This window comes from Pristiophorus japonicus, chromosome 12 (genome assembly GCF_044704955.1).
Source record: "Pristiophorus japonicus isolate sPriJap1 chromosome 12, sPriJap1.hap1, whole genome shotgun sequence".
NCBI classification, from domain to species: domain Eukaryota; kingdom Metazoa; phylum Chordata; class Chondrichthyes; family Pristiophoridae; genus Pristiophorus; species Pristiophorus japonicus.
In genome coordinates this window covers 66,594,394-66,622,032 of record NC_091988.1, presented here as the reverse complement: position 1 = coordinate 66,622,032, position 27,639 = coordinate 66,594,394, and the positions used below count along the sequence as shown (strand labels likewise).

General features: G+C 44.4%; 2 protein-coding genes across 3 annotated transcripts in view; one reads left to right on the top strand and one right to left on the bottom strand.

The window, feature by feature from the left end:
* Positions 1-25,825, bottom strand: part of LOC139277312 (transmembrane prolyl 4-hydroxylase-like) — a 77,100-nt gene extending 51,275 nt beyond the window's left edge. For both annotated transcript variants that reach the window (XM_070895608.1, XM_070895609.1), the window contains exons 1-2: positions 25,366-25,825; positions 20,749-20,830 (exon numbers count right to left, since the gene is read on the bottom strand). In XM_070895608.1, coding sequence (XP_070751709.1) covers positions 20,749-20,830; positions 25,366-25,638 — 355 coding nt within the window. In that variant the 5' untranslated portion in view covers positions 25,639-25,825. The remainder of the gene's footprint in view (positions 1-20,748; positions 20,831-25,365) is intronic.
* On the top strand, positions 1,555-16,756 carry LOC139277693 (secreted frizzled-related protein 5). The gene is made up of 4 exons (XM_070896529.1): positions 1,555-1,877; positions 5,642-5,811; positions 8,356-8,445; positions 16,434-16,756. Exons 1-4 carry the CDS (start codon positions 1,555-1,557, stop codon positions 16,754-16,756), a joined length of 906 nt encoding a protein of 301 aa, XP_070752630.1.
* Positions 25,826-27,639: the final 1,814 nt, after the last annotated feature.

The following is a 27,639-nucleotide window of genomic DNA, read 5'->3' as shown; positions in this document are numbered from 1 at the left end:
AGCAAGTGTTTCAAGTAACGGGGAAAACTGTTTTGCTTCAAAATAGTAAAATAAATATTAGAAATATTATAACATCCAGCTGTCTGTAAAGAAAATCAGAACCCCCCCCCCCTCCCCCCAATCCATAGGACATGACGAATGTTCTTTCAAACCCGCTATTTAAAATATTAAATTCATGAAGGATTATGTGGTTTTGCTGCAAATATTAACTTTATTTTTTTTTTAAGTCCAATTGGTATCAAAACAATTTCAATAACATTTAAAGGCAGAAGTTTACAACACCAACGTTACCAGAGAACATTTCACAGCATTCTCGTTTCACACGTTGAAATAATCCCGCGTTTTCGCATCGACAAAAGATTTAAATGCAACGTGTCTGTACTAGGAATATTTGGTTACTCGCTATTAAATCTCAACTAGACCAAATTTTAAAAACACAAAAGTGCTAATTAGTTGCAGGAAAGCCAATTTACACAAAACACATTATTTGCCAATATATTTAACATCAAACGTGTCATTTAGAGCAGCTTGCAGAGGGCAGTTAATTTAATGAAGAGATTTTTTAATTAATGACCATTAATTAATTGTCAAAATAACTCTAGAGTAGAGTGGCGTCAATCTACATTGAGAAAGTACAGAATAAAACGTTTCAAACTTTGGAATACACGCTATTTTATTCGGGTGCTGTTTAGTTTTATTTTTAAAAAGGCAATATTTTTGCTCATTGCAGAATTGAGAATCATCCACATTAACAAAAAACATCTGGCTCAAGGTCGCGGTGAAATCTAACTTTCTCAAAAACATGTAAAATCTTTATAGAGCTTTTAAACGTCCAGTTTTCTGCGGCACCGGACACGTCTTGGTCTCACTTGTAAATAGATCAACCACAAAGCCGAATGGAGTTTGCAAATCACTAAATGCCTGACTTTCAAAACACATTCAATTTAAAAACTAGCAATCTTGCCACAGGTTACACACACGTTCCTTGAAAAACAAGTCCCAAAGCAGAAAGTGAGATTCATAGCTTTTCACAGGAAAGGTTTAACACTAACTAGGATTGCAACTCGGCTGAACCCAAGTTTAGTATGTGTGTGGTTCAATGCACACAATAAAGAAGCCGTCATTTTATCTCATTTCATTTCTTCCCAACACAAACAAATTTACAAATGTAACATTTTGCTGCGGGATAATTAGCGAGCAGCGTGTGGAGGGGCCGAGACAAGGAACAGTCTCCTACTGCTCCTACATGAGGAAAAGTGATTTAAGAATTCGGAGGCATGTACAATAGCAAGCCCCCTCCTGCTCTCATTAAGGTACCTGCTGGTCCCAGCTTCGCCCCCCTGAAAACTCCAAACAATAAGAGTAATTCGTAAATAAAACTATGGCATTGTCATTATTCGACCTAATGAGCAAGGGATTAGGCAGAGTTTCTCTTCTATAAAGGGCCAATGGAAAGTTGGAAATAGCCACTACATCACTTGGCCAGAATACCGAGATCCACTTAGTTGATTTTTTTTGGTTTCGTTCAGGTCACATAGATCCGAAAGAGCCAAAATGGGCTTCGGGGCAATTGGAAGTCCCATCAAACGCAAACTACAGAGCCTGTCGTTCGTTGTAGCCTACTTGCTACCAGTAGCTTCTTGTGGGCCGTTAGTCAACCTGGGCAGTTCCACCAGATGCTTGCCCATCCCCAAGGCGATGGCCCTGTGCTACGACATTGGCTATGCCGAGATGAGAATCCCCAACATACTGGAACATGAAACGGTCGCCGAGGTTATCCAGCAGTCCTCCAGCTGGTTACCTTTACTGGCCAGAGAGTGTCACCCAGACGCCAGGGTCTTTCTTTGTTCTCTGATCGCACCCGTCTGCTTAGACAGGTAAGGAGCATTCAATGCCATTGTCCAGCTTTGCTCATCGTACTCCGTCAGATAGCCAGATGCAACAGCCGGAAAAGTTTGAGCATACTTTAGATCAAAATGTTATTAAATATCAGATGAAAACAGACATATAAAAGTTGTTTGGTGAAATGCTTTTGCTTTGAGTTCGGTCCATTACACTGCTACAAAATACCACGTTTAATTACAGGGTACGAGTAAATATTTAAAATAATATACGTGAAACTAACATTTTTGTCAATTCACAAATTAGGAGTGAGTTAAGCATTAGTCCAATGCGACTTGTGTGTGAATTTTTTTTAAACCACGAGTTAGTCTAAAATCGCGGAATTGTTTTCTTGTCTGAAAGCGAAACTGAAATGCGATTATTCCACTTCTCTAGTTTACAAGATCGTTGCCTCCAATCACGCGACCCGGCAGCTTTCGGTGATTTTTATTTATAACAGTTCCCACTGAATTTTTGGAACACGTTTTTCCATCTCCCCGTTTCTCTTCCTCCTCTCCCTGACCCCCAAACATCCTTGGTCCAATCAAGTCTGCGCAGCCTCCACAGACACCAGCAACATTCTGGTACCTCACCCAAGTGGCTATTCTTTCCCGTGGGAGAACTTAAAGTTCCTAGTCCTCCTTTGCCATCTACAGTCACATTTTCCAATCAGGGGTCAGAGAGCTGAGATCAGGAACAGTAACCTTGGCCGATTTTGCCATCTCAAGCAATTCTAGCACCCCAAGTACCAGCTCCAACTAACCAACGGGATACTGCACAAAAGCTCATAGATGATCTTTAGATTTCTAAAATTATAAATGTATTTTTCTAACACACTTGAAAGCTCATTAATCCCATTAACAGTATGGGGAGGATGCAAAGAATCTGCAAAGGAAGATAGGCCAAGTGAGTGGGCAAAAATTTGGCAAATGGAGTATAATGTGGGAAAATGTGAGGTTATCCACTTTGGTAGGAAGAATAGAAAAGCAAATGATCTAAATGGGGAGAGATTACAAAATGCTGCGGTACAGAGGGATCTTGGGGTCCTTATACATGAAACACAAAAAGTTAATATGCAGGTACAGCAAGTAATCAGGATGGCAAATGGAATGTTGGCCTTTATTGCAAAGGGGATAGAGTATAAAAGCAGAGAAGTCCTGCTACAACTGTATAGGGTATTGGTGAGGCCACACTTGGAATAATGCATATAGTTTTGGTCTCCTTATTTAAGGAAGGATATACTTGCATTGGAGGCAGTTCAGAGAAGGTTCACGAGGTTGATTCCTGAGATGAAGGGGTTGTCTTATGAAGAAAGGTTGATCAGGTTGGGCCTCTACTCATTGGAGTTTAGAAGAATGAGAGGTGATCTTATTGAAACATATAAGATTCTGAGGGGGCTTGACAGGGTAGATGCAGAGAGGATGTTTCCCCTCGTGGGGGAATCTAGAACTAGGGGGCATAGTTTCAGAATAAGGGGTCGCCCATTTAAAATGGAAATGAGGATAAATTTGTTCTCTAAGAGGGTCATGAATCTTTGGAATTCTCTACCCCAGAGAGCTGTGGAGACTGCATCATTGAATATATTTAAGGTGGAGAGAGAGAAATTTTTGAACAATAAGGTTTATGGGGAGCGGACAGGAAGCTGGAGTTGAGGCCAAGATCAGATCAGCCATGATCTTACTAAATGGCGGAGTAGGCTCGAGGGGCCAAACGACCTACTCCTGCTCCTATTTCTTTTACACAGCATGTGTATATACTCCCAGAGCTACAAACCTGATCACACAGTACTATCCTGTGTCTGATCTATTTTGTTTTGATTGAATATTGATTTGTTCTGGCAAAGTCAACATTACCACTGCCCCTCTGTCTGACATCAAGCTCTGCCCGAGTGGAAATTTCCTTCAGCTCAATGCTAGCATACTGAAGCCACCCTTTTGGTCAATGCCAGCACCTGTATGTATTTACTTTAATTCCATCCACTTCCCCCTGTTGCCCATTTAGGCTGAGCCAGGTGGTGAGAGCTTTGGTGATCTGTCCAACCCGAAGCTGTCCACCTGATTACACACCCGGTCAGCCATGAAAACTATATTTTTTTCACATCCGTAACAATGCTCACTTAGAATCATAGAATAGTACAGCACAGAAGGAGGCCCATAGAGTCTGCACCGGTTCTTTCGATAAGCAATCCAGTTAGTCCCCCTCACCTGCTCTTTCCCCATATCCCTGCAATTTTTTTCTCCTTCAATGTATTTATCCAATCCCTTTTGAAGACTACTATTGAATCTGTATCCACCGCCCTATCAGGTAGTGCATTCCAAATCCTAACCACTCGTTGCGTAAAAAAGTTTTCCTCATGTCGCCTCTGGTTCTTTGTGCCCTTTACCATATATCCTCCTTCGCTGAAACCCTAACCCATGGTTTTATAACCTCCAAGATCGATTTTGTAAATGATCTCCCCACTACTTTACTCTCCTCCACCCTTCAAACTTCAGCTGATCCAGAATTGATGACCCATGTCCTCCATCACGTTCCCATTGCAGGCACTAGTGTCAGGATAGAACAGTCCCACACATCCGTCTGCCCAGTAATCTTGTACACATATTCATCCCAGCCTATACCCGCCTCTGTCTCTGGATTACTGCTTGATCCACCCCCCAAACTCCCTGCTTTACTTCATCAGAGGCTGAACTTGCAGCAACTACACTCCTGCTCATGGAATTCTGTTCCAAGATCACAATGCCTCAGCATCTCTCTCTCTCTCTCCTCTTGAAGCCTCATTGGAGATCAGAAATGTGCAGATATTGCTCACCGGTATGTGGGAGACCGAGACACGCCAAGGCGCTTCTTATTAGTTAAAAGCTTTATTTAAAATACTAAGAGGTCTGATGTTGCCGTTACTTTATACAGAACTGTTTAGTTATGTCTTGGCTGTCGGCATTGTAGAATTCACCGAGTTTGCACTGCTGTGCAATCCTATAATAGGTAAATTGTACAATTAAGTCACAATCTTTAATTTCTGGGTCACGGTCCTTCCTTTAACACAGGGGAAACACCATTGCTATCCGACATGAACGGGATACAAGGAAAAAGACTTCTAGAGGTAGCTCTAACTTGCTTTACAATGTCCGAGTCGAGTATGCCATTAGTACTGTCATTAATATAGCATCAAATAAGGAATACCAGAACACACAACATATAGGTGCTGCTAAAGAAACTTCTTCAGTGATGAAGAAAAGCAGAGTAAATGCTTGTTGTATTTTTTAAGCTTCTGTTGATGATTAAGTGTTGTCCTCAGGGCTGGAACACATTCAAATGGGGTTTACTGATGTGACACAATTAATGCGTTCATGTATTAAAACACAATCTATGTTTGATTAGAGAAATACTAGAGGGAAATTCCTCTTTGCAAGAAACAAGAAAATGATGGTTTTGTCCCTCATTAATGACCGGCTATTCACAGAATTCACAACTTTGAAACGTACTATTTGAGAATAAGATTTTAGAACTGGTCAGTAACTTGGAAAAAAGCAGGCATTCACCTTTTTATTATTAAAAGAAAACGTCACCCATTTACGTCCAATATATATTACACCATGTATATAAATGTATTAAGCCACATAATAATGTATTAAGCCACAGAAGAATCAGTTGTGCTCTCCCAACTGGGATAGACTTGTGCGCGCGTTGGAAGAGAATTTATTGCGGAAGAATAATGCAGAAAATAATTTATAATTTCCTCTTGATTTTTGTCCCTTTTAAGGTTTATATACCCTTGTCACAGCCTCTGTGTAGCAGTGAGGAACAGCTGTGCCCCCATCATGGCATGCTATGGCTACCCATGGCCAGAAATACTGAACTGCAACAAGTTCCCTGCTGACCATGGCATGTGCATCTCCACCATCAGCAACAAGACAGCATCACATCGAAGGAGTAAGTGGTTTTAATTGAACAGTGGAATTTCATGTAATGGCATATCATACAACCATGCACAACATATTCATATAAGCCTCAGTCCTTGAAGACAGACATCAATAGATTTTTGAATACTAAGGGAACCAAGGGATATGGGGATAGTGCGGGAAGGTGGAGTTGAGGTAGATGATCAGCCATGATCTTACTGAATAGCAGAGCAGGCTCGAAGGGCTAAATGGCCTACTCCTGCTCCTATTTCCTACATTATGTTCTGGTTAGAACTTTCAAACCATTTCGATCTAGTTTCTAGTACTCTTAAAATTAATAAGGAGATAAGAAAGCATAAGATGCAAAAAACAGTTACTAGGGTCATGCAGCCTGTTCCTTTGGAAGGACTTTATAATATCTGCACTTCTCATTGCATGTAATCGCTAAACCACAAAGTGGAACGACACTCGTTCTCGCTTGCAATTCTCCACATGACAAATGCTGTCAGGTTGAGACAGTGAGCAGAAATGATGAGTGTCCTCAAGAGGAGGAAAAAGTGAGAATCACTCGTGTTGCTCTTCCGCTGTCCATGCATTCCATTCGAGATTTGGAAGAAACTTAGCTTCCTACCTTCTCAAGAATTAATGCATTAATCCAGAGACTAGTTATAGAAACCCTACCGACACACGGGCTGATCAGGTAACAGCACAGACTGGTGATCAAACCTGGTCTGTATGGCTTAGCTCCTCTCTGGTAAACTCACTAGGCCACTGTTGTGATTGTAATTTCGGACAAGTGCAGTACATCTTATTAATTTACCAGACACATGCAGTGCAGGGTTATATTACTGTACTAATAATCCAGAGGGCTAGATTTGTAATAAAGTTCAGATCCCATCACAGCAGTTTGAAAATTTGAATTCAGTTTTTAAAATCAGGAAATGAAAAACTGGTTTCAGTAAACAGTAAACAACCTACAAGATTGTTGTTAAAACCCCAATTGATTTGTGAATGTCTTCAGGGAAAGAAATCTTCTGTCCTAATCTATCTATACAGTACTCCAGTCCCACTCCAACATCATTGACTCTTAACTGAAGTGGCCTAGCAAGCCACACAGTTGTATCACCAACTTTTCAGGACAACTAGAGATGGGCAATAGATGCAGGCCTTGTCAGTGACACCCACATCCCAAGAATTCATTTTAAAAGCACAGCTTCCCTCTCCATGCTCTACACCACAATTGCGCTGGTCTCCAACATTTAAATATGAATGGGATTTATAGTGTGCACTTTTTAACAATCAAGATGTAGTTGCAGTAAATACCAGGAATGATTTAAATACCATTTAAAGTGGACTTTTGATATAAACATGGCCAACATCACATTTAATTTTTATCCCTCTCCGGACCTTTTTTTAATCCCCTTTTAAGTGCCAGTCTGTAATACAGATCTATACAAGCATTTATAGGATGGACATTTCAATGGGTTCTCTTTGTACGAGACAGAATGTACAGTAAGCCAAAGCAAATGCTGAAAAATGGAAACCAAGTTTGATCTTTTCCCAAGTATCTATCCACGCAGGCACGCTCTCCTATATGGATCATTGGATAGTGGAAGTCATGGCAATTTGCCCCTATCCCCCAAAGTCTTGGAGCATTAGGGCCAATTGCAGTAGCAGTATTGCTGCCATGGCTGAAATCGTGTACCTCAGTACAGACCAGAGACTGATTGTAGAACCTCAAGTCTGTATACATCACTACCATACATGGTCATGTATCTGTCCACTAAACAATTGGGGTGTTGTGAACCATATTTCCTCCCAGTCTTCTCTTCAATTAATCACACTCTATTTTGTTACAACCCTATCAATCTCAGGTTAAGCATGCATAGGTGTCTAACTTTGTGATAAACAAAGTCTGCATTCCATGGCATTATAATCCTATTATATAATCTAGGTTGACACTTCAGTGTAGCACTGCGGGAGGGTTGCATCGGTGGACCTCTTTTGGATAAGACATTAAACCAAGACTCAATCTGCCTATTCAGGTGGATTTGGAAGATCTGATGACACTTTTTCCAAAGATGAGCATGCAGTCCTCCCAAAGTACTGGTCAACATTCACCCCTTAAGCAACACCGCCAAAATAGATGATTTACTGTTCGTGGGACCATGCTATTTGCACATTGACTGCCATGTTTGACTAAAAAGCAATGACTCCACTTCAAAAAAGAAATTAATTGACTGTGAAGTACTTTGGAATGTCCTCAGACTGTGAAATATAAATGTAAGCTTTTTTTTCTTTATTGCTAGAAATTGGCTTGTCTTTCAAATCACTCGAACAAAGCCACGTTGTTTTGTTTTTAAAGAACAAGCTACTCCAGGCCACCTTTGTGCTTTTCTCAGCAGATGGACCAACAGCAGAGTCAACAAAGATCTAAAAATATTAATCCCCCTTCCCCCTCTCCACTCTCCAACCCCTCCTTACAAAGCTAGGAAATGGCGGGGTCAGTTCATTGTAGAGCTATGTATCTGTATTGCCAGCATCTAACAAATATACATTTTCGTTCACTACACAGCAGTGCCCAAAGCAAGTTGTCGAGACTGTGAATTGGAAGAAACCACATCATCAAAAGAAATACTCAATACATTTTGCTCACATGATTTTGGTAAGTACAGTACTAGATAATTGATTCACAAAACCTCTTCTTGCGTGAAGCCATTTTATCTATTAGAAATATTTTGGCATTTTAGCGAGCGCATCATCAAGAGTGCTGTTTGCAGCATTTACCAGAATCTGCAAAACCAAGAATGAGATTTTGAGGCATCATGGGTGTAACATATGCACCTGTGAATATATCTCTCAAGTTTGTGGAGCTGTTGGGAGCGGGCAGGTCCGAAGGCCTCCTCGTAGGACTGCTCCTGGGCACGGCCAAGGGTGCCATCAGCCGGTCCAGGCAGCGGGCGGTCGAGGGGGTCGTTCAGCCTGACTGCCTGCCTCTCTTCCGTGCTTACATCCGAGCCAGGGTGTCCTTAGAGATGGAGCACGCGGTGTCCACCGATACGCTCGTGGCCTTCCACGAGAGGTGGGCACCGGAGGGACTAGAGTGCATTATTACCCCCGACAACCAAATTTTATTTTGATTTTATATGTTTTAAAGTTTAATTTGTTTTAATTGCCGGTTTTAGTGTCCCCCTCCCCTTTTATAGGGGGCACTTGTAAAATATATGGTTTTAATGCCCCCCCAAGAAAATCACAAAAAAAACCAAACAAACATTTAAAAAAATAAAGGGGCAGTTAAAAGTGCCTGGAGTGTCCCCCAGATAGGGGGCACTTGATCGAATGTTTATTTTGTTCCCCCCGCCCCCCTGCACCCCAAAAGAGTTGTGGAGCTGTTGCATTGCGAGTGGCTTAGCCAGTCACATGATTTCACAAGACTCAATAAAACCCCAGTCAGGTGGATCTAGGTCATCCATGATGTGATTGTGAGCCGAGTGGATGAACTGGTCATGTGTAGTGTGATTGTTAAACCTTTGTTAATAAATCAACTACTTCTTATGTGTTGCTATGAATGCTTAAGTAAAGAACCCATGAAGCAAATACATTATAGTGAGTGGCAGAGCATGTTGGACCTCTTGATGTGGAGAGTTTCCAGCAGTCCACCTTCTCACTGTTCAATGGAGATTTTTTAATTGGGGAGGAAAATACACTTCAGTAATGCAGTAGTTATGGTAATGGACTCGTAACCCAGAGCAGACAAGTTCCAATCCTATTAAAGCAAGTAATGAAAATAAATCCAATAAATGGCGTAATTTGAAATTTGGCACCACAAAAATGACCACAAAACCTGTTGTTTGGTCATAAAAACCCAACTGGTTTTGACTAATGTTCTTCAGGGATGGGAACCTGCCACCCCAATCTGGTCTGGTCTACACAAGGCTCTAGTTCACACTGTGGTTAACTCTTAATACTTATTGAAGTGGCCTAGAAAGCCACTCAATTGTAAAAATAATCACTAGAAGGCCCACCACCAATTTCTCAGAGCAACTTGGGATGGGAAATAAATGTGGCATCAACAGTGCCGCCCCCATTCCAAGAGCAAATTGAAAAGCTTGTAAAGTTCTCCCCCACCCCCACCCCGCTCCTGTGCTTTATAAGATTTACAACAGCTACATTATTATTCATTGGTAATAAAAAAAATTGCCTTTCACAACCCAACCACCGGACTTCTCAAAGCAATTTACAACCAAAGAAGTACTGTTTGGAGTGTAGTTGCTGTTGTAATGTTGGAAACGCGGCAGCCAATTTCGCACAGCAAGCTCCCACAAACAGATAATGACCAGATAATCTGTTTTTGTTAGTTGATTGAGGGACAAATATTAGCCAGGACACCGGGGACAACACCACTGCTCTTCTTCAAAGTAGTGCCATGGGATCTTTTACGTCCACTTGAGACGGCAGACGGGGCCTCGGTTTAACGCCTCATCTGAAAGACGGCACCTCCAACACTTGCATTGCAGTGTCAGCCTAGATTTTTATTATGTGCTCAAATTCCTGGAGTGGGACTTGAACCCAAAACCTTCTGCCTCAGAGACGAGTGTGCTACCCACTGAGCCACAGCTCACACAAATTGATCACAAAGTGGCTCACTACAGGTCAGTTATTGCATTAAGACCAAAAAAGTTGGGGTAAAGCGAGGAAGAGTTTTAGATAATGTTTAATTATAAAGATATCTCAAACAGCTGATAGTCGGGTTGCCACTGGTTTTGTTTAAGGCCAGACAGTTTGATATTTGAGTGGGCTGTCTGGACATTTCTTATAAGTTTACAGCACAGAAGGCAACCATTTGGCTCATCGTTCTGAAGCAATTTAAAACTAATCTGCCTACTCTCCTACAGCCCCATATCTTCCTCCAATTCAAATATTTATCCACTCTTCCCTTAAAAGCAGTGGTTCCTACCTCATCTATTCCCTGCAGCAAAGCATTCCATACTCCAACTCTCTGCATAACAAAATACGAACATACAAACAATGACGGACAGGTAAAGACCATCTGGTCCATCGAGCCTGTCCCACACAATCCCGATAACTTATGTATCGCAATATATACACTCCACCGCACCCAAAACCGTGTGATCTCCTGGGAGAGGTAACAAATCTGATTTAAAAATCCAGGCCAATTTGGGGGAAAGAAATCTGGGAAATTCCTCTCCGACCCATCTAGGCAATCAAAACTAGTCCAGGAGATCACTCTGGCCCCGAATTCCCTGCAGTATCTACCTGACATCGGTAGTGGGTAAAATGATGGAATCAATTATTAAGGATGTCATAGCACTGCATTTGGAAAGAGGTGACATGATAGGTCCAAGTCAGCATGGATTTGTGAAAGGGAAATCATGCTTGACAAATCTTCTGGAATTTTTTGAGGATGTTTCCAGTAGAGTGGATAAGGGAGAACCAGTTGATGTGGTATATTTGGACTTTCAGAAGGCGTTCGACAAGGTCCCACACAAGAGATTGATGTGCAAAGTTAGAGCACATGGGATTGGGGGTAGTGTACTGACATGGATTGAGAACTGGTTGTCAGACAGGAAGCAAAGAGTAGGAGTAAATGGGTACTTTTCAGAATGGCAGGCAGTGACTAGTGGGGTACCGCAAGGTTCTGTGCTGGGGCCCCAGCTGTTTACACTGTACATTAATAATTTAGATGAGGGGATTAAATGTAGTATCTCCAAATTTGCGGATGACACTAAGTTGGGTGGCAGTGTGAGCTGCGAGGAGGATGCTGTGAGGCTGCAGAGCGACTTGGATAGGTTAGGTGAGTGGGCAAATGCATGGCAGATGAAGTATAATGTGGATAAATGTGAGGTTATCCACTTTGGTGGTAAAAACAGAGAGACAGACTATTATCTGAATGGTGACAGATTAGGAAAAGGGGAGGTGCAAAGAGACCTGGGTGTCATGGTACATCAGTCATTGAAGGTTGGCATGCAGGTGCAGCAGGCGGTTAAGAAAGCAAATGGCATGTTGGCCTTCATAGCAAGGGGATTTGAGTACAGGGGCAGGGAGGTGTTGCTACAGTTGTACAGGGCATTGGTGAGGCCACACCTGGAGTATTGTGTACAGTTTTGGTCTCCTAACCTGAGGAAGGACATTCTTGCTATTGAGGGAGTGCAGCGAAGGTTCACCAGACTGATTCCCGGGATGGCGGGACTGACCTATCAAAAAAGACTGGATCAACTGGGCTTGTATTCACTGGAGTTCAGAAGAATGAGAGGGGACCTCATAGAAACATTTAAAATTCTGACGGGGTTAGACAGGTTAGATGCAGGAAGAATGTTCCCAATGTTGGGGAAGTCCAGAACCAGAGGTCACAGTCTAAGGATAAGGGGTAAGCCATTTAGGACCGAGATGCGGAGGAACTTCTTCACCCAGAGAGTGGTGAACCTGTGGAATTCTCTACCACAGAAAGTTGTTGAGGCCAATTCACTAAATATATTCAAAAAGGAGTTAGATGAGGTCCTTACTACTAGGGGGATCAAGGGGTATGGCGAGAAAGCAGGAATGGGGTACTGAAGTTGAATGTTCAGCCAAGAACTCATTGAATGGCGGTGCAGGCTAGAAGGGCCGAATGGCCTACTCCTGCACCTATTTTCTATGTTTCTATGTTTCTGTAAGAGTTCATCTCCGCTGCAGCCAGAAAAAAATCCAGCTTTCGCTTGAAGGAATTCAGCGAGTCTGCATCCACAGGAAATGGCAGCTTGTTCCAGGGGTCTACTATTCTCTGTAAAAAGAACCACCTCCTGACATCTAAGCTAGATCTAGCCCTATACAACTTAAATTTATGACCCCTGGTCCTGCCTAACCTATTTAATTGAAATAAACAGTAAACTGTCTATTCCCTTCATTATCTTATAAACCTCAATCAGATCCCCCATAGTCTACGCTGCTCTAAGGTAAAGAGTCCCAACTCTTTTAACCTAGCTTGATAACTAAGATTCTTTAGACTTGGAATTAGTCTAGTGGTCCTTTTCTGCACCCTTTCCAGAGCCTCAATATCACCCACCATGTGAGGAGACCAAAACAGGACACAGTATTCCAAGTGCGGCCTGACTAAGGTCTTGTACAAGGACCAAATAGTATGCCTCACCTTATACTCAACTGTCCTCTGGATACACCCAAATACCCTCTTTGCTCCAGTTATCGCTGCATGGCATTGCTCATGTACCTGTAAGGATATATGCACTAGAATGTCCAAATCTCTCTCCTACTCCCCTAATTACCCTTAATCACTGTTGTCTGAAATGTAAATGAGCGCCCAAAACTATGTTTTTTAATTCAGTTTTCCACTTGTACATTTGCCTTGACATGGAGGCAGCAAAGTAAACCTCAGAACTCATGAACCTTCCCCATTCCATCCTATCTGCCCAGTTTAGGATTTGGCAAATGATAGCAAACTAATTATAAGTTAATTTAAGGTAGCAATTTAACTTCAGTGCTCTACATTTCATAAACTCAGCTGTCTGCTATCTTGTATAATGTATCAATTTTCTATTTAGTGCTAAAGACAGGAGAAAGGCAGAAACCCAATTGTGCACCAAACCAGAGTACACCAAGAAAATCATATGACTCCCGTATATCGGTTACACAATATAAAAGTCACACTTGCAGTTATACGCAGTTGGTAAAAATAGGTTTTTCAATCTTTCAATTTTCTTCCTTCTGTTAAAAGTGCAAGCCCAGATTATTCCAAACATAATTATTTTCTATTTAAAATAGCTTATCTCTGGTGTTAAAATAACTCCGATCATAAAATTCAGGCCACACATTCTTGCTGGGGTACAGCTCCACAAATATAGACACAACCCTCGAGTATCTCACCCAAGTAGCTAGTCCTTGTAATGCAAGCCTAGATACAATCTAGAGTCTCACAGCTCACCCCAATCCTGGCCTCACCAGACATTCACAAAACACACTGTCTAGCAACAATCGCTGGATTGCAATTAGGAGTGCCAACATGTGTGGAGATTAGGTAGTTCAGCACAGCAAAGAAAAAGATTTACATTTATATAGCACCTTTCACGACCAACGGACGTCTCCAAGTGCTTTACAGCCAATGAAGTACTTTTGGAGTGCAGTCACTGTTGTAATTTGGAAAATGTGGCAGCCAATTTGTGCATAGCAAGCTCCCACAAACAGCAATGTGATAATGACCAGATAATCTGTTTTTTTGTTATGTTGATTGAGGGATAAATATTGGCCAGGACACCGGGGATAACTCCCTTGCTCTTCTTCGAAATAGAGCCATGAGATCTTTTACACCTACCCGAGAGGGCAGACGGTTTAACGTCTAATCCGAAAGACGGCAGGTGCAGAAATTTAAAGGGACCACGCATTGAACGGCATTTTTTATGTGCATGTGTCTGTCAAACTCTGCCCCCTCTCATGATGCTTCCCGCCCGAACCGGAAATGCGGCCCCGCTCTCATTCCACACAGCCGAGAGCAGCAGAGGGGAGGGCCGAGATGGCCCAGAGTGGCGGCGGACGACGAGCGGGCCCGGAAACGGCGGCAGACAACGAGAGTGGCGGCAGGCCGAGAAGGGGGAGGGAGAGAGAGCGAGAAACTGGGAGAGAGACAGCGCGCGCTCAAGGAAGACGGATCACGTTCTTCCAAACCCCTACAAGGGACATCGTTGGAGTGAATGAAATCCAGAAGTCAGGACACTGTCACTATTCACCATACCCAATAAACCTGTTAATAATCTGTATACAATGCCCCAAGTGTGGTGGTGGTGGTGGTAGGGGCAAGGGAAGGAGGTCATGCACTTGGTGTAAGGAGGGTCTTTGGCTGGGGGAGGGATGCACTTGCGCTGGGGTAAGGCACTTCGGCTGGGGGAGGCATGCACTTATATAGCATCATTTAAAAAGGTTTGTCAGCTCACCACTGAGCACTCTGACTTTTCATAAAAAATTCCCTTTGCAATTAAAATTTCAGTTGTGCATTAAGCCTCCTCATTGCTTCTGGGTGCGGGACTTTGGCTGGCCCTTGGTGTCTTCTGGGGAGATCTATCCTCTGTGGCTTCTGGAAGTCAAAGTGGATCGAGTTACAATTTGCAAAGTCAGTGAGACCTTGGGATGGGCGGTTCCAGTTACACATTCCAGAGAAACTTCAGGGTGTGGCTTATCCTCCAAGGGAACCAATCATTGACAAAGGGCGGATCAGGCGGCCATTTTCACAGTACAAATAAGCGCGTCCTTAAAAGAAACAGGCTGCATAGAACAAAGCACAGCTTACAGGGAAAATTGGCTTGGTGATATATTGGGCAGTACCCACTTGGGAAAGTTTGGTAAAACTCAGTTTCTCTGGTTCAACATTAAGCCATCCCCAGCGCAAACCTGTATGATCCAAGCATCAGGCTCTACAGGGCATGAATTAAACCACTGTCCTACTGAAAGTGTGAAGGAAGAGCATAGGAAACCGGCATTACCAGAATAAAATGGCCCTTATTGTCTGACATTGTATTTTTTTAATTCCTCACTAGAATGTTTAAATGCCATTAGCAGGTCCTTCAAGTGAAACTTCCTTAAAACAAGGTCAAATCATGGCAAGAAACAGCAGACTGTGCCACTTAAAAATAAATGGGTCAGGAAAAAGTAATCGTCAGCACAACTTTAGCAAGTTTTGCACTCATTGCACTGCCTTCACTCAAATTATTCCCTCTCTTGTTTGCCTCTTATGAAGTCACTAACATACTAAAGTATGATTCCATGGGCTTTGGTTGCCCTCCAGTGCCTCACACGAGTGAGTGAATATTCGTTGAGTGGAGCCAAGACACAATGTTGGTAGGCTATTCAACTGCCGGAGCATCACAGCTTAACCCAATCTTGTTCTCACCTGATGTGCATACAAGTTTACTGGAAACTTTTCAGTGTAAGTAGCTGGATAGCAATCAGGAGTGAGAATGCTGGCTGATTGCCTTTCTCCGTCAACCGTGGCTCAGTGGGTAAAGCTCTTGTCTCTGAGTCAGAAGGTCAGAAGATGGGTTTTAGTCCCACTCCAGAGACCTGCACACAAAAAGCTAGGTTGACACTCGAGTGCTGCACTGTTGGAGATGACGTCTTTGGATGAGATGTTAAACCGAGGCCCCATCTGCTCTCTCAGGAGGGCGTAATAGATCCCATGGCACTATTTCATAGGGGAATTAGTCCTGGCCAATATTTATCCCTCAATCAGACAAACAAATTATCTGATCATTATCACCTTGCTGTTTGTGGGAGCTTGCCACATTTCTTACATTACAACTGTGACTGCACTTCAAACAGTACTTCATTGGTTGTAAAGCGCTTTGAGACGTCTTGAGGACGTTAAAGGCACTAAATAAATGCAAGTTTTTCTTTTTACTACTGAGTAGGAATTGAAAATGGAACTATCCAGGATATGTGGCTTGTTGTTACACTTCGTACTGTTATAAGATTAATTATATGATCTCAGCAAACTCCATCCATCCGCCACTATTATATTTATATTACACAGACTCCTCTATAGCACAGGAAGATTCTCATATTAATTGGTATTAGTAATTTTATTTTATTTTTTTAAATTGTGAATGGTGCACCGAACACTTACTCTTCAAAATATTATTTGACCTTCCGCAGCTGTGAAAATCAGAATCTCAAAGAGAAACACGAGTTTTTCCCGGATCTCAGATTTCGAGATGGACAGCAAGGTGGAGGTCTTCAAGCACGGGCCCCTCCTCAAGACAGAGATTCACCCCAAGCTTCAGCGCTGGCTTGACTTGGATGCCACTTGCGTCCAGAACATGACACGAGGCAGCCGTGCGGGGACTTACATGATTGTGGGCCGGATCAAGAATGGCAAAATTGTGGTGAACAAGGCGTACTTATGGCAAAAGCGTGACAAAAATCTCATGCTCGCCGTCAGAAAGTGGAAGCACTACAGGTGCCGCATGCAATACTGAGACTGAAAGTTATATATTTGTAAACATGTATCAATATGCAAGTGTACAGATCATATAAAGTACTTTATCTTTTTTACTGCTGATTCTTTATAGCAAATTCAGATCAGGAGTCAGAAATTTAGAAGTCAGCCAAACAGTGATCTACATGAACGCAGGCGTATTTCTACAAGGGTACCGCTTGGTCAGACTAGATGGAGACTTTTCAAAACGGATATGAAATTAGCAGCATTTCCATACGTGCACAAGCAATAAATTCCTATTGTAAACCTACTTATTCACAGCACACACGAATAGTAGACAGACTGAGACAACCTTGATAACAAAAGCAAAGAGGTATTGCTAAACCAGCTGGAGCATTGTGTCCAATTCTGGGCACCAAATTTTAGGAAGGACGTGAAGGCTTTGGAAAGGTACAGCAGAGACTTATTAGAATGGTCCCAGGGATGAGGGATTACAGTTACATTGTTAGACTGGAGAAGCTAGAGTTGTCAACCTTAGAGCACAGATATTTAAGTGACGAAAGAAAAAAAAAACTTGGATTTATATAGCGCCTTTCACGACCACTTTGGAGCATTTTGGAGTGTAGTCACTGTTGTAATGTAGGAAACGCAGCAGCCAATTTGTGCACAGCAAGCTCCCACAAACTGCAATGTGATATTGACCAGATAATCTGTTCTTGTTATGTTAATTGAGGGAGAAATATTGGCCAGGACACCAGGGATCACTTCCCTGCTCTTCTTTGAAATGGTGCTGTGGAATTTTTTATGTCCACTTGAGAGCAGACGAGGCCTCGGTTTAACCTCTCATCCAAAAGACGGCATCTCCGACAATGCAACATTCCCTCAGTACTGCACTGAGTGTCAGCCTAGATTTTTTGTGCTCAAGTCTCTGGAGTGGGACTATGAACCCACATCCTTCTGACTCCAAGGCGAGCGTGCTATCCACTGAGCTGCATCGGACACAGGAGATTTGTTAGAGCTCTTTAAAATCATAAAGGATTTTGCTTTTTGTGATACGTATCAATGACTTGGACTTGAATATTGGGGGTATGATTAAGAAGTTTGCAGATGACACTAAAAGGCTGTGTGGTTGATATGAAGAAGAAAGCTGTGGACTGCAGGAAGATATCAATGTACTGGACAGGTGGGCAGAACAGTGGCAAATGGAATTCAATCTGGATAAGTGTGAGGTAATGCATTTGGGGAGGTCTAACAAGGCAAGGGAATACACATTAAATGGTACGACACTGAAAAGTGTAGAGGAACAAAGGGACCTTGGAGTGCAGGTCCACAGATCCCTGAAGGTAGCAGGCCAGGTAGATAAGGTGGTCAAGAAGACTATGGAATACTTGTCTTTATTCATCATCATCATCATAGGCAGTCCCTCAGAATCGAGGAAGACTTGCTTCCACTCTTAGAATGATTCCTTAGGTGGCTGAACAGTCCAATATGAGAACCCAAGTCGCTGTCACAGGTGGGACAGATAGTCGTTGAGGGTAAGGGAGGGTGGGACAGATTTGCCGCATGCTCTTTCCGCTGCCTGCGCTTGATTTCTGCATCCTCTCGGCGATGAGATGCGAGGTGCTCAGCGCCCGCTTGGATGCACTTCCTCCACGGTCTTTGGCCAGGGACTCCCAAGTGTCAGTGGGGATGTTGCTCTTTATCAGGGAGGCTTTGAGGGTGTCCTTGTAATGTTTTCTCAAGTCGCTGGAGAAATACTACCAACGATGTCTCCGCAAGATCCGACTAATCCCCTGGGAGAACAGACACACCAACATTAGCGTCCTCGACATCCCCAGCATTGAAGCACTGACCACACTTGATCAGCTCCTCTGGGCTGGCCACATGGTCCACATGCCAGACACGAGACTCCCAAAGCAAGCGCTCTGTCTTTATTAGTCGAGGCATGGAGTACAAGAGCAAGGATGTTATGCTTGAACTGTTAAAACACTGGTTAGGCCGCAGCTGGAGTACTGAGTGCAGTTCTGGTTGCCACATTACAGGAAAGATGTGATTGCACTAAGGGTGCAGAGGAGATTTACAAGAATGTTGCCTGGACTGGAGAATTTTGGCTATAAGGAAAGAATGGCGATGCTGGATGTGTTTTCTTTGGAATAGAGGAGGCTGAGGGGAGACCTGATTGAGGTGTATAAAATTATGAGGGGCCTGGACAGAGTGGGTAAGAAGGATCTGTTTCCCTTGGCAGAGTGGTCAACAACCAGAGGGCATAGATTTAAAGAAAATGGGGGGAGGTATAGAGGAGATACGAAGGAAAATGTATTTACCCAGAGGCTGGTGGGGGTCTGGAACTCACTGCCTGAAAGGGTGATAGAGGCAGAAACCCTCACTGCATTTAAAAAATACTTGGATGTGCACTTAAAGTGCTGTGACCTACAGGGCTACGGACCAAGAGCTGGAGAGTGGGATAAGGCTGGATAGCTCTTGCTTGGCCGGCACAGACACGAGGGGCTGAAATGGCCTCCTTCCATGCTGTAAATTTATATGATTCTATTTAGATAGAGTAAATAAAGAGAAATTGTTTCCAATGGCTGAAAGGTCGATAACAAGAGGGCACAGATTTAAGCTGATTAGCAAAGACGATGAGAAAAATCTTTTCTTACACAACGAGTGGTTTCGATTTGCAATGAACTGTCCGATAGGGTGGTGGATACAGATTCAATAGTAGCCTTTCAAAAAGGAATTGGATAAATACTCGAAGGAGAAAAAATTGCAGGGATATGAGGAAAGAGTGTGGGAGTGGGACTAACTGGATTGCTCTTCGAAAGAGCCGGCGCACTCAATGGGCTGAATGGCCTCCTTTTGTGCTGTACTATTCTATGAAATCATTGGTCAGGATTAACATTAAATGACATTTGTGTTAAATTACAATGACCATTTTGTCCTTACTAACATAATTGCAAACCTTTTGGTGCTGTAGCTTTGTATTCTCCAAAAGATTTGTCTTTTCTGATCATCTCTAGCCAGTCAGTATTATGCCTTTCAAGAAGAACTGGCCAGTTGGCTGCTCCAGTTCTGATTCGACACCATGTTCATTGCAGAGTAGTCAAATTGCTTTTGTAGGAAATTTTGCATTAAGTTTGCGACCGTGAGAACAGTGTGCAAAAGGGTGACATTTACAGCGTACATCGCCGATCTCGTCCTTGCAGCAAATTCTGCATCATGTTTGCAGTTCTTGGCTGCCTTAATATTGGAGCCGAGGAAAGCGTAGTGGAGATTCACTAGAGTAACGCCAGGAATGAGTGGTCATAAAGAACGGCTTGAAGTATTGAAACTGAAAAGATTAAAGAGGAAATTTACTCGAGATTTTCAAAATTCCCAAAAGATTGCAAGAGTAATTAGCGAAAAACTGTTCCACTGTTTGGTGAATCAGTAAAAAAGGGGCAGAGACTCGAGATTAGAGTCATACATCACAGACGGAGGCTATTTGGCTCACCGTGCCTGTGTCGACACTCTGAAAGAGCTATCCAATCAGTCCCACTCTTCTGCTCTTCAGGACAGGAGAGAAAGAAAAGTAAAAACTAAAAGCAAAAGTATTGTGAGTCTGATAGGTTCAGTTTTGCAGCGATCATTTTGCTAGTGTTAAATGTCTTATTTGGAGAGACACAAAAACTATAGCTGAAGTTGGCTCATTCCATGTTACTACCTCTATCCACCCCCCTCCTACATACACTGCATTCGATAGTCTACGCTGATACATTGGAATTCTCACACCTCGGGAGATGACTTGGACTGGAACGTAGTAAAGCTGCTAGCTGGTGACATCAGGTCATTATTATTTTGGTCCCTAGTGCCTTGCAATAACATGCATAAAAAGCTTGGATTTTCAAGACACCAGCTCTACAGTGACTTTGTGCTAAAACTGGTGCCACTTGTGTTAAAGCTTTCACTCTTGAATCTGACCTCAAACACAGCAAGACAGGGATTCAACTTCCAATTATCGAAGATCACCGAAAGCACCGTTCAAATCCTTACCAAACAGAAGTGGTTTTAGGCTCAGCGTTTTCAAATAGTGTACTTTGTTAGGGACAAGATCCACTTTTTGCATGTGACCAACCTGCAAAGAAAGAAAAAAGTGTCATGTGACAGCAATTAGAATATAAAGTGACGAAAATATGGACACTAAGCATGGAAATTAAGGCTACAGAACCAGTTACTGATGAGCTAATGTAACAGAAAATAAATACGTCCTTAATAATAAACAGCTCACACAAGAAGCTTGCATGTGAGCATAATGCGATCAGTATTTCAATTAGCGACCCTCCAAATAGCACAAGCTCATTGGGACCACTTCTGACACTTATCTTGCATTCCTGGTCAAGATAGGTGAACAACTCATGATTTGATCAGTGATCCTTCTCTCACCTCTAATTCCCAAATCCTCTCTCCACCACAACCTTTCTTGTTTCTGTTTTATCAATGCTATTATGATCATCGCTCCTCTGAACTTGCTCATGTTCCTCCTAAGCTCCAAATGTACCAAACACATTTTTACTCCTTTTTACATACACTAAGTTGAAACAAAGGGCCCAAGTTTCCACACGATAAATAACGGGCGCCCCTCCGAGCTGGGCACCCGTTTTTCGCGCCTAAAACGGCGCCGGAAAAAAAATGCGCGATTCTGGAGAGCCCTGCAGCTCCTTGTCTGTTTGGCGCGGCGCCCAGGGGGGTGGAGCCTACACTCACGCCGATTTTGTAAGTGGGAGGGGGCGGATACCATTTAAATTAGTTTTTTTCCTGCCGGCAACACTGCGCGTGCACGTTGGAGCGTTCGCGCAGTGTGAAGGAAACATTGGCACTCGGCCATTTTTGCAGTTCTTTGTAGCTGTTTAATTTTTGAATATTTTTTAATAAAAGCACATTGCCATCAGCACAGAGGCTTCTTGCAGCCTTCTCACTGTCTCCTTCTCCCGCCCCCCCGTGGGAACGAACGGCTGTTTCCTTCCCCACCCCCAGCGGGAACGAACGGCTGTCTCCTCCTCCCCCCCCCGCTCCGCGGGAACGAACGTCTGTCTCCTCCTCCCCCCCCCCCCTCCGCTGGAACGAACGTCTGTCTCCTCCTCCCCCCCCCCCCTCCGCGGGAACGAACATCTGTCTCCTCCTCCCCCCCCCGCTCCGCGGGAACGAACGTCTGTCTCCTCCTCCCCCCCCGCTCCGCGGGAACGAACGGCTGTTTCCTCCCCCCCCCCCTCCGCTGGAACGAACGTCTGTCTCCTCCTCCCCCCCCGCTCCGCGGGAACGAACGGCTGTTTCCTCCCCCCCCCCCTCCGCTGGAACGAACGGCTGTTTCCTTCCCCAACCCCCGCGGGAACGAACGCCTGCAGCATTCTCCGTGGCTGAAGCACTTTCACACAGGTAGGAAGATGGTTTATTTAATCTTTTCTTGGCTTATAAATGTTTATTCAGGTTGGATTTATTTGTATAATATTTGTAGAAGTATAAATAAGGATTTATTGTAGAATTTAATGACTTCCCTTCCCCCCCCCCCCCACCTCGTTCTGGACGCCTAATTTGTAACCTGCGCCTGATTTTTTAATGTGTAGAACAGGTTTTTTCAGTTCTACAAAAATCTTCACTTGCTCCATTCTAAGTTAGTTTGGAGTACGTTTTCACTGTGGAAATTTTGAAATCAGGCGTCAGTGGCCGGACACGCCCCCTTTTGAAGAAAAAATTCTGTTCCAAAGTAGAACTGTTCTACCTGACTAGAACTTCAGATAAGAAAATGTGGAGAATTGCGATTTCTAAGATAGTCCGTTCTCCACCAGTTGCTCCTAAACATCAGGCGCAAATCATGTGGAAACTTGGGCCCAAAGACTCATCACGGTTCCTCCTAAGCTAACTTTCACTTTTCAAGACCTCACAACTCTGGACATCATCTCCCTCAGTCTTTCTTCCCTCTTACAATCTACAATTTTTAACAATCCACACTTACCAACACTCCGATTTATTTCACCACCTCTCCCAATCTTGGATAATTTCCTGGACCATGGGCTTGGGTCCTTCACCTAGCTTTCTCAATAGAAATAAACTGCTAAATCCTTTCTCCAGTGAATTGATGCCTCACAAAACGCCTCTCCTCTTATTATGCATTCATTCTTGGCAAACAGATGGGTAAGCAACCTGTTCGCAGGCTTTTGCCAGGACCCTTTATTAGCTGGCAGTTAGTTGGTACATTAACACAGTGATGGCAATCTGACTCTCTGAATTTCCATTTAGGTCACTGAGAAAACAATTAACTTCACTTGGACTGCCTCTCCCCAATGGTGCAGCTCAGATCACAAGCTAACGTGTCAGAAGTAACAGTGGCGAGCCCACACCTTGCCATTGCAGGGCACAGTAAGGTGGTATGTTGAGATTCTGCTACACTGCTCTCCAGCACATCGCCATAGCAAATCTGTGATGCTTTGTGTGTCTGTTCCCTCGCCCTTTCTGTGCTTTGTTTCTGCTCATATTCTTATTGTGCAAATCACATCCTTGCAGAGCTTGAGTTAGACAGTAATTGTTGCAGTCCCATTACTTTTGCCAGTGGATTTCAACTGCTGACCCATTCAGTACTGAGCAAAATCAATGAAATTAGGGGTTAGGTGTCAGTCTCAATGATCATCTGTGTATCAAGGAAACTGCTGCAAGATAGGGTAAAGGTAGACCGTCGAATATTTGGACACGTGAAAGAACTGTGCTGGGAACTCAAAACCCTTCTCCAATGTTATCATCAACGTTCCCTCTACGTGACTGTGAAACTCTCTGCTGGTCCCGTGCAGCCTGGCACAGGCTTTTCAGTGTTAAATTTTGCGCATGCATAAAGCTGTGAATGGGCCGCACACCCAAAAAAACAATTAGGGGAACATGGGTCATCACTAAATTTATATGCTGTAGTTCAAATCAGACTATGTTTTTATTAAGGGGATCAAGGGGTATGGAGAGAAAGCAGGAAAGGGGTACTGAGGGAATGATCAGCCATGATCTTATTGAATGGCGGTGCAGGCTCGAAGGGCTGAATGGCCTACTCCTGCACCTATTTTCTATGTTTCTATGTTGAAACCAACAAGCCATAAACCCCTGATCTCAATGACGTTTCCTTTACCCAAGCCCTTGGTCCCAGCGCGTTAAGCATCCAATTCTGCAGTTTATCATAGAATCTCACAGCATAGGAGGCCATTCAGCCCATTGTGCCTGTGTCAGCTCTTTGAAAAAGGTATCCAATTAGTCCCAGTCTCCTGCTCTTTTCCCATAGGCCTACAAATGTTTCCTTTTCAAGCACTGATCTAATTCCCTTTTGAAACTTATTATTGAATCTGCTTCCACCACACTTTCAGGAAGTGCATTCCAGATCATCATAACTCACTGCCTAAATAAAATTTCCATCAGACCCCACCCCATTTCTTTTGCCAATTATCTTAAATCTGTATCCTCTGGTTACTGACCTGCCTGCCAGTGGAAATAAGTTTTACCCTATCAATAATTTCAAACGCCTTCATAATTTTGAACACCTTTATTAAATCTCCCCTTCTCTGCTCGAAGAACGATCCCTCTCTCTCTAGTCTCTCCACATAACTTATCCCTGTAGTAAATCTCCTCTGCAACCTTTATGTCTTGGCATCCTTCCTAAAATGTGGCAAGAACTGGACACAATACTCCAGCTAAAGCCTAACCAGTGAATTATAAATGTTTAGCATAACTTCCTTGCTTTTGTACCCTATGCCTCTATTAAAGGCCAAAATCCAGAATGCTTTTTTAACAGCCTTATCAACTTGTCCTGGCACTTGCAAGATTCGTACATGTGAGGCGCTAGGTTTCTCTGTTTCCCTTTAACATTGTACCATTTAGTTTATTGCCTCTTTTCATTCTTCCTTCCAAAATGCATCACTTCACACTTCTCTGCATTAAATTTCATCTGCATGCTCATTTCTCTAGTCTATGTCCTACTGAAGTCTGTAAATATCGCATTATATCATGTATTTTTTGCACTCCCTCCTCAATGCTCACCCACAGCCCCTGGTGTCAGTTTCTTCCCACACCCAGTTCACAATTTCTCCCTTTCCTCTCCTTCCAGCCAGTACCCCAACTACTTCAACCTTCTAAATCTCAGCATGCTCTCACTCCCTGCCCCTCCTCTCAGTATTCTCCAATCACTCTGGCTCCAGTGTTTGCCCCCAGCCACTGCTCTCAATTTTCGACAACCCCTCTGGTCCCAGTGTTTCACCCCAATCCCTTACAAGTCCATCCTACCCCATCCAGTCTTGTCCCCAGTTCACCCGCTCTGCCCTCCAATCCCACTCTGCCCCCTCCCACTCCCACTCCGCTCCGCTCCGCCCCACCCCGCCTCTGGCCCTTCCGAATCCACACAGCAATCCGGTCCCGCCCAGTCCACACACCCATCCTCTAGCCCCGCCCAGTCTACCTCACCCCGCCCCCTTCAGACCCCGACCAATCAGTCCCGGCTCTCAGTTCGTTCTGGCCCCGTCCCTTCCCAGTTCACCCCACCCGCTTTGGCCACGCCCCTCTCCCCACAGCTCATCCCGCCCCTCCAGATTCCCTCCGCCCGCTCACGCCCCCTCAGTTAACCCCGCCCCTCCGGCCCTGGCCGCTCACCTTGATGCCCTCCAGGCGGTGCAGACGGCTGAACTGCTGCAGGGAGTGAGTGGGCTGGGCTCGGGCCTGGGCTGGCGGCTGGCCGGGCGGCGGCGGGCCCGCGCTCTGGGCGGGCGGCGGGAGCGCGATGTCACCGGCGGGCGGCGGGTGCGCGCTGTCGCTGGTGTAGTAGACGTAGAAGAGCAAAGCCATCACATTGAGGATGTAAACGTGAACAAACACCATGACAACCATGAAGTAGGAGCGCGAGCACACGCTGTCCTTCTGGGACATCTTCGGCCTCCCTCCCTCCCCGCCCCCCGTAAATGGCTGTGATCGCGGCGCCACTTCCGTCAGGGCTCAGTCTGTCCGCTCTGCTCCGCTCCGTTCCCTTCCCGCCGCTCGCCGGCCTCCCCGCGGCCGTTATTTTCAAACTAGGCTCGGGACACGGAGCGTGCCGCGCCGACACGTCATCGCGTAGCCTGGCGGCGCTGCCGTCCGCACCGGCTCCGCTGACGTCATCCCGCCGGACGTCACGTGCTCATGGCACGTCCATCAAGAGTAAAGGGAGGAGAAACTGCAACAACAACAACTTGTATTTATATAGCGCCTTTAACGTAGTGAAACGTTCTAAGATGCTTCACAGGAGTGTTTTAAGATAAAACAGATCATGTTGACAACGAGCTGCATAAGGAGAAATTAGCGCAGGTGATCAAATGCTTGGCCAAAGAGTTAAGTTTTAAGGAGCATCTTAAAGGAGGGGCGGAGAGGTTTAGGACTGGAGTTCCAGAGCTTGGGAGCCCAGGCAGCTGAAGGCGCTGCAAAGGTGGGTAGAACACTCTAAATGTGGGACAATGCAAAGGGAGGGAGGGCCGTGAGGCGTGGCTGGTGCAGGCAGATGTGGTTGTGAAGCTGATGGACATCCGGTCTCGAGGCGCTGATTAAAGGGGATGGCACCTCACGCCGCCAATGTTTTTTGTCAGCCCAATCTCGGGTCGGCTCAACAATGGCGGACGTAGCATGGTCCAGGCCACCAATGTGCAGCCTGCCACTCCATTTTGGATGCCGGGCCACAGGCCCGGTCCCACGCTGTCCTGGTAGCCCAGTGGAGGCCATGCCGAGTGCACAGCGGCCCTCCCCTTTAATTGAAGGGGAGGGGCGTTGAAGCACTTCAGTGCTTTGCGGAGCATCTGTCTGGCACTTCTCTCAACGCCCCAGTAGCGCACCGCCAGAGATTGTGCTCCACTTCCTTTGAGGGGTGGTAGGCCCAATTCAGCGTCAGGGCGGAACTTCCGCGTCGGGCGCTAAAAGTCCCGGCCTTAGAAGGTTACTGCCCCCAATTGGGAGACGGGGCAATTTCGCCCCCATTAAATCTTAAGCACCCTAACCCACAAAGCATTAATCTAAACAACCCACGTTCCCTTTAGGCTATGCGGCCCTGCACTGAGCCGGCTTTTAAATAGAAAAAAACGCACATGCACAGAATTTTGAATGGCAGCTCATTAAAGGGGCTGCACAGGCCCCCAAACAATGAGAACATTGTAACTAACCATACAGAATAGCGCATGTTAGTCCTGCGTCCAAAACTTACTGTGCGTAGATTTAATGCGAAATCATGAAGATGGTTTCTCCAAGCCCCCTCAAGTTTTCCATTGCAGCTTTCTTTCCTTTCTTATCTTCCTTCTAACTACGTTAAACATGGCATCTGTCTCTTATACCGTTTCAATTTATGGTTGTCTTCCTGCCGAATGTAACCCTCACCTCATGTTCTTTAACTACCCATTTATTTCAAATACTTTCAAACGGAGGCAAGAGGCCTTATTCCTAAATTGATTCTAATTTATTGCCCCCCCAAACCATCCTCTGATGTAAACTGTCCTCTGATGGACGCACTCATGGCTCCCACAGCAGTGAAAAAAAACCTGGGTGTGCATATCGATATTCATACAGTGTAGAGCATGTATGCAGTGTGTGGAGTGTGCGTGCAGTGTACATACAAGCTACTTATTGGGAACTGATCTTGCTTTCCAACACCGGTTGTTAAATCTGTTCCACGGGCATAAACATCTTCAATCTACTATGTTAGAATGTTTTATTCTTGGGGAAATGTGCAAGATGTTTAGATCAAAGCAGGACGACCCAGAATAATTCCAATTTTTCTCTTTTCAGACACTGCTGAACCTGTTTTTCTTTTAAATTCGTTCCTGGGATGTGGGTGTCTCCAGCAAGGCCGGCATTTATTGCCCATCCCTAATTGCCCTCGAAGATGGTGGTGAGCCACCGCCTTGAACCGCT

What these genes read in the sequence shown, in the direction of transcription:
- LOC139277693 (XM_070896529.1), top strand. Translation starts at nt 1,555, where the DNA reads ATGGGCTTCGGGGCAATTGGAAGTCCCATCAAACGCAAACTACAGAGC. An exon ending in GACAGCATCACATCGAAGGA is followed by an intron (nt 5,812 to 8,355) that starts GTAAGTGGTTTT and finishes TTCACTACACAG; the next exon opens with CAGTGCCCAAAGCAAGTTGT. An exon ending in ATTTTGCTCACATGATTTTG is followed by an intron (nt 8,446 to 16,433) that starts GTAAGTACAGTA and finishes GACCTTCCGCAG; the next exon opens with CTGTGAAAATCAGAATCTCA.